Here is a 7,740-nt window from a genome sequence, read left to right on the forward strand (position 1 = left end):
ACCAACATGGACGATTCCATGTGTGCTTTACTATTATACACAGCCATAAAGTAAACAAGAGAAACCAGTAGACAGCCAGATATGCTTCAGAAACCCTGCAGTCTCCTCTCCTGGGAAATAATATCGGCACAATGTGACAAAATATGAGCGGAAAATCTGGCATCCAACAATGCAGGATGATTGCTCCCTACCCTGATCTGAGATTTGTCTAGTGGGGAAACCTAGACGGGATGGATGCACACATTGTGCCAGGACCAGCCTGCTTCTGTTTGTATTGCGCATCAGCTACGAGAGTATCCTTGTCTCAGCCTTTTTCTCTAGGAGTCATGTTCAGAGTGGTACAGGAGCAGTGGCTACAAGCAAGTAGTATCTAAGGCCAAGAATTTCCTGGGACATATAAAATCTGCCTTATGCTTACTGGGACACTGGGTTGTTTCTGTCTCTTTCATTTTCCTCCTTCTGGCTGGTACAACAGAGCCGTTGCTCCATCCCTTAGCTCACAGTTCAGATAGTGAAGAGGTCTTCATGGGCCCTTCAGTCCTCATCAATTCCCTGGTGCTCAAGTTTTTGACTCTATATCCAAATCCAGTACTAATGCACTGTCACAAGAAATTCTGCCAGCCTCTGGAAAGAGGAGCTCAGGGTTTTCTCCCAGGTGTCAGACATATCTATACTGTTACTTTGCTAGAACAGGATTGTGTCTTTCTGAGGCAACAGAAATAGAAGATGGGAGCTGCCGTAACAGGAATTGGCCAAAAGATAACAGGCAAACAAAGGATAAAGAATATTAGAAGAGAGCATTAGAGTAAGCTTCACTCACAAAGTCCTAATACACCTCTTTCCAGACCAGACTAACCAATCAGCACAGCAACCTTTCCTATGTGACACTCAGACCTGTTAGCCCACGTCTGCACCAATTCACACAGAGAGAGGAAGAGGCTGCTGCAGATGCATCCTCCTGATGCATGGCCTCACAGGTCTCATGGTGGGAGCTGAAGTGCTCACAAGGAGACCCTTGTTGTGGCAGGGCCTGTTCCCCCGCGTTCCTAAGGTTTGGTGCCCAGGTTAGCACATCTCACTGGGGACAAGAGAGGCAGGTGACATGACTCAGCACCACGAAAGAGGGTCAGAGATCTCAGCACAGAAGGGTGAACTGTGCAGCTGTCTTGTCACATGGCTGCTGTCCAAAGTGTAAACCATAGCTCTATTTTACTAAACGTCTGATTATTAACGTTATGATGCATGACCTACCGCATGTGTTGTATAAACAAAGTCCCCCAAATACACGTGCTTCGTTTGGATGAAGAAATATGAGAAGCTTGACTGTTCCTCAGGAGGAGGGGAATGGAGAAATAAACAAGGGAAACTGAGAAGGTGGTAATTTTTTTTTTTTTCTTTTTATGGGCTTGTTCATGCGTGAAGGTCTATATCAACTTTCAGAGTCAAACAAACATGGCTGAAACAACCGTTTTTAATCCACTTTTGGATGGAACTCAACGTGACTTGTGGACTGCATGAACCAGACTGGAAATTTGCTCCAATTCAGCCAGCTTTCCAGTTACGTAATGCAAGCCAAAATTTTAAGTCATGAGTGCCTAACAGCTCTGTTTAGACATCAGGAAAGCAGGAGGCACAATGAGGGAAAATTCTATCAATTTTCATGGCTTATAAAGTGGTAATGCTTCCTAACCCCCTGATCTTTCACCTCCTCAGGGTGCTGGAACTGTATTTGCTACCTGGATATATTGCTGTGCTCAAAAGGATGCTTCCACCCACACAAGGAATATGCATTGAAAACCCTTCTTACCCCTGATGTTGCTCCGCGGAACTCATTCAGCTTTTTCATGAGCTGCAGACAGTGTTCATAGTCATTTCCCACATCACCTATATTAATCATGACTTCCTGGGGAAATAAGTAGCAGACAGATAAACATTCAGGATAAGAGTACAAGAACACAGCACATCCCAATGCTTATGTTGATGTGATGTGTCTGTAAATCACTGACCTACAGCTGCTGAAGTACTCTCTTCTGATCTTTAGATAATTATGAGAGTTAGCCCCAACTCCCTCTCCAATCTCTAATTGGTTATGGAAGCAAACTCTGAATGAAAACTTAGTGGTTCAAGGGACTTCTCTTACAAAGAGAAATTTGGATTTCATACACAATGAGAGTGAGTGCCAGTTTTCCGATGCTTCTAGGCTCTTCCATTCTAGTCTGTTTTCATTTCTCTGTCTCAATAGAGACACACAAGATGACCACCAATAACCACAATATCTTTATGTGCACATTTTACATAAGATCATGCTAATGCTGTCCAACCAACTCTGGCATGGAAACATTCCATAAAATTTTTACAACTTGTTGAATCATTCATTCCATATTGTTTGTAGAACATGTCATGATCCTTCCAGGTAAAAGCCACCAAGAAAATATCCTGGAAGATGACACATTTATCAGAAGTTCACTGCTAAATAGCAAGTCTCTACTGTGCTGCTTGGGTTAAATACTAGAATCCATTTACCTTCTCCCTGATCCAGGCTTCTACCTGGTCCACCTTCTGGAGAAATTCCAGGAAGTCCCGGCTGTCCTCCAGCATCTTTCCACGGGCAGCAACAGCTCTCTTCAACTTCTCCCAACGCTCCTGAAGCATGCGGACTCGGCGACGGATCTCTGCTGATTTTGGGTGACCTTTTGATACCAGGGCTTCTCCTTTCTTCACATTCAGAAGAAGAAATTAGAAATGAAGGTTGCCATTATTTTTTAACATGATTATCATGACCTTTCTAGAAGGACTCTCTCACTTTCCAAACCTGGACTGCATAATAAATTGCTAACGTAAATCCCAAATGATACTGCTCAGCTGGAAAGCTTTTACATCTGGAGAGAATCAAGAACACTAGGATTTGAATATTTCCCTCACAAGAATGACATTCATGGAGTGGGAGCACCAAGAGAGGTATTACAGATGATTGCACCATTCAGCTATGTGATTCACCCAGTTTCAGCAAGAATGTTCACAAATCAGGCATGAAATCCTATTTTCCTTTTGTAGAAGTAATCACCCCGGGCAAGGAAGAAGTCAGTGATATCTTCCTATTTGGTCAATAAGGAAAGATAGAAGTTCCCTGCATAGAGCAATTAACAAATCTCTCTATTGTAAATTAACAGCATTACATTTCCATGGCATAGCAACTGATTTATGTCACAAAAGTAGGATAATCGGTATAGAGTGCTGAAAAAACTACCCTTCCTTTTAATTCCTTTTATCAGTCCTTTTTTTGGATAACCAGAAATAACTGTAAAAAACAATAGCAGAGTGAGTTACCTTATTAACAGCTGTAATGATTTCTTCATTTGCTAGAATCTCTGCCTCAAAGACCTGATGTTTCTGCAGCAGCTTCATTTTGTCCTGCAGATTGCTGGGGTCTTGTATAGAAGGATCCTCTAACTTCTGCATGCGCTCACTGATCCAGTCTTCTGCCTGCAGTAGCGTGAGGGACCAGAGTTAGCAAGACAACTACATGCCATCCTGAGGCCTCCTCCCCACACATGCCATTGCCCTATACAAATACCTATGTCTGGGCTAAGCAGATTGAGCTGGGAACTGACAGCTGAGGTTGCTCCCCAGTTTCTGAAGTATTCTACTTCATAGGAAAAAAAGCAGGTAGGAATGAAAATAGCTTTTATCTCACCACAAGAATAACGAAAAATTCCTTTAATAGCCCAAATTTTATCACAAGCCATAAAACGATTTTACAGTCTTCTAGATTAGATATAGAGAATCCTTGAGTGGATATGCAGCCTTGACATGGAAGACATATTTAAAAGGAGATTATGACACCTGAGCCTTGGAATTAGGGATCTGAGTTTCATCTCCTTTCTCTGCCACTGACCTACCTGGAAACTGGGTTAATGTTCTTAGGAATTCTTTGCCTCACCTATAAAACAGCACTAACATTTCCTGATCTCAGTGATGTTGGGAGACCTAAATGGAAAATGCAAAGCAAATAAAGCCTTACTGATGGGACCAAGCACTAGTCAGATTATTTGAAAGCAAATACAACTCTATTTGCTTTTACACTTCATAAAGTTCAAAATGTTCTAGTCAGGAGCAGCAGATTCAGACAAGCAGGTGAACCAGGAGGACTAACAAAGCCAGTAATATGTTTCTCTTATGAAATTATTTTTAGGGGATTTAAATCTGCAAATGCAGAATAAAATGCAAAATAGGATAGTGAGTTTTCCACAATTTTCTTTAAAGTCTGCTAAACTTTAGCCCTTAGCACTGAAGGAAGTCTTTGCTATCCATCAAAACACTGAGAACTGAACACTTGACAGACGCTGTAACTGATCCTGTTGTCCTCAAACCACTGAAGTAACCTAATGTTTTGACAAAACAAGAACAGCAAATTGAAGCCAGCTTTATCAGTTTCAAAACATCTCGGCTGTCCTTGTGGAACTGTGCTACATGCACACAAGACTTGACAACTAGAGGATTTTCTCAGTTAATTAATGATTTGAAGTGTTGTTTCAGCTGCTGAAATTCTATAAACAATAACAGAAATAGCTTTCACTAGCAGCACACTCTCCAGAAATTGTTCCCCTCCAAAGCAGTTAGAGACTCAAACAGGAGCCTTATGTCAAGGTTGTCCAGGACAGCACACTCTCATCTGCTGTTTTCATTTCTGACACCCTCCTCACAAGCTAGGGCCTTCTCCCATTACCCAGCTACACATTAACGCTTTAACATCACCCAACTGACTTTTCATTTGTATGGCAGAGGCTCATCCACACAGTCAGGATCAGAAACAAATGGATCCCCTCTATATAGCCACTTAAAGGGTTATTTCTCTCCTAACTTTTAATGATAAGTGATGGCTTAATGACAGGCTGAACAAAATAATTAAAAAAAAATTAAAATCCGTGTTCCTAGTTCCCGGTTTATTTAAGGCTTACTTGGTATGGCTCTAGAGAGTGAGAGATCCTTCTACTGGCCCTATATCCACATTCAGATGTGAAGCAAGGCTGATCTGTTGTCTCAAGACCTTTCTATGGAAAGGCTTAGTTGTCTAAACAGGCATTTTCACTTTATTGAGGACAATAGTGAGACTAGTGCTCTGCTCACATGGGACCAGGCTTAGTTCTGTGGGACTCATAAAAAATCTGGATATTATGAATTTAGAAACTTAGATTTTAAAAATATTCATTACTGTAACCTCAAGAGCACAATCTTTTTGTAAATTACACTGATTTTTAATAACAGAAATATTTAAAGCATATAAAGGGATGTACCTGTTGTAGACATTTAGAGATTAGAACTATAATTTTCTCTCTTCCTCTTCTGAGATACAGAAGTAAATGTTTTTTATTCTCTCGTACAGAGGGTGAAAGGGAAAGGAAGTTAAGTGCTACTAATACATGACCAAGTTTCAGAGTCAGCATTAAAACTCAAAGCCAGCTTTAGAAGTCAAAACTTTCAAACTTTATGATCTTTCCTCTGCAATAACTTAAATGCACCTATTTTTAAGTAATGACCTGCTCATTTGCCTTCCACATTAACACTGAGGTACAGACTTTATGACAATTGGATAGTCTGTAAGTGTGTCTCACTTCTTTGAGTCTAGAAAAGCACCTTATTTCTACTATAGGAGAATGTGTCCTATTTTGTGAGCTGCATGCGACCTCCTGAGTTAGTTGTTGCAGGTTTTGTGCAGAAAAAAACAAAGTACTATATCCTGAAATGATACAAATGGCAGCAGCTAGCCTTCTAAGCAGACCATACGATGTTGAGCTCTCCATCCTCTCATCAGTAAGCACAGACCTTTGTACTTTGCCTTTGTACTGATATGTGTAGCCCTCTGTGTAATTCCTTCTAAAGAGTAACTAGGAGAATTTTAATGGTGACAGTGATCACAAAACTTCTGTTTGATAAATAGAAATTATTTAAGATGGCTGGGGATTGTTTTCAGGGGAGTGGAACCTGAGCTATGGGACTTGTTCTCCTAATAAGGAAGAATAAGCAGTGACCTCATTGACTTCACAGCCGAACTCAAAACTCATCTCTGTAGTTTAACATCTCTTTGGGGACTGTTCTTATATATGAAGTTGTACACACCCAAAACATCATTAAAATCCAATTAAACATTCCATTCTACTCAACAGGGAGGAAGAGAGATATTAGTGCAAGATTTTTTTTTTTTTTATTATTCCTTGGTGGCATTCACATTCTACAGGAGTAGGCAATGAATTTAGACTGGCAAGTGTGCTGCTTTTGGCTGGGGTACAGTTAACATTCTCCATAGTAGCTGGTATGGGGCTATGGTTTGGATTTGTGATGAAAACAGTGTTGATAATGCAGGACTGTTTTCATTACTGCTGAGCAGTGCTTACACAGAGTCAAGGCCTTTTCTGCTCCTCACACCACCCCACCAGTGAGTAGGCTGGGGGGGCTGGGGTGCCACAAGACGATGGGAGGGGTCACAGCTGGGACAGCTGACCCCCAAATGACCACAGGGATATTCCATACCATGTGGTGTCATGCTCAGCATATAAAGCTGGGGGAAAAACAAGAAAGGGGGGGATGTTTGGAGTTATGGCATTTATCTTTCCAAGTAACCATTACACATGATGAAGCCCTGCTTTCCTTGAGATTGATGGGAAGTGGTGAATGAATCCCTTGTTTTGATTTGCTTGTGTGTGAGGCTTTTGTGTTACCTATTAAACTGTCTTTATCTCAACCCACAAATTTCTCACTTTTACTCTTCCAATTCTCTCCCCCATCCCGCCATGGGAGAAGTGAGTGAAGAGCTGTGTGGTGCTTGGTTGCCTGTAAATAAGCAGGTAGTTTGAGAGCAAAAATTCCATATAGAAATCTTGGATGAATTTATGTGGAGAAAGCAGATGAGAAAAGGGGAATGTTCCTCACCATAGAGGACCAGATCCTCTTTTATAAGTGTGTGATTCAAGTGCGAAGGGGAACCCCCGCCTGAGCACTGATTTGACAGTTACAGAGAGATACGAATAAATGCAGAAGTATTCCTACCTAATTGGTTGATTGTATCTCTAGGAGGGCATTGACAGTTTCTCTGCCAAAGAGGATGTTGGCAGTTCTGTCACCTTTCCATCAGAGGTACATTGCTCTTCTGAAACTATTAGCACTGTCCACTCCATCCACTCTCCTCTGCTAGTCTACCAGGTGGTCTGGCCATTACTGGTGGGCTGGTTCATGTGATAGGAAAAATATAGCCAAATAATACGAGTTAGCATTTGGCTGTGTAAATATTTTATTTAAAGAAAAAAAAATCATGCAGATGTGGCTCTTTAGTGTAGCCAAAATGGAGGAGAAAGTGGCAGCTCATGGCTTGGATGGGCATACCCTTCACTGAGTGAAAAACTGGCTGGATGTCCAGGCCCAGAGAGTTGTGGTGAATGGAGCTAAATCCAGTTGGTGGCCAATCACCAGTGGTGTTCCCCAGGGCTCCGTACTGGGGTCAGTTCTCTTCATCATCTTCATCTTCACCTGGATGAGGGGATTGAGTGCACCCTTAGGAAGTTTGCAAATCATACCAAGTTGGGCAGGAGTGCTGATCTGCCTGAGGGTAGGAAGGCTCTTCAGAGGGATCTGGACAGGCTGGATTGATGGGCTAAGCCCAACTGTATGAGGTTCAACAAGGCCAAGTACTGAGTCTTGCACTTGGGCCACAACAACCCCCTGCAACTTTACAGGCTTTGGGATGAG

The 7,740-nt window shown here is 41.8% G+C and overlaps 1 protein-coding gene across 1 annotated transcript in view; it reads right to left on the minus strand.

Moving 5' to 3' along the window:
- Positions 1–7,740, minus strand: part of SPTBN5 (spectrin, beta, non-erythrocytic 5) — a gene marked incomplete at both ends in the record, with an annotated part of 87,986 nt that overhangs the window by 23,292 nt on the left and 56,954 nt on the right. The window contains 3 exon segments of the mRNA XM_010154682.1: positions 1,808–1,903; positions 2,524–2,715; positions 3,328–3,483. Coding sequence (XP_010152984.1) covers positions 1,808–1,903; positions 2,524–2,715; positions 3,328–3,483 — 444 coding nt within the window.

Source organism: Eurypyga helias, unplaced genomic scaffold (assembly GCF_000690775.1).
Source record: "Eurypyga helias isolate BGI_N326 unplaced genomic scaffold, ASM69077v1 scaffold2177, whole genome shotgun sequence".
Taxonomy (NCBI): domain Eukaryota; kingdom Metazoa; phylum Chordata; class Aves; order Eurypygiformes; family Eurypygidae; genus Eurypyga; species Eurypyga helias.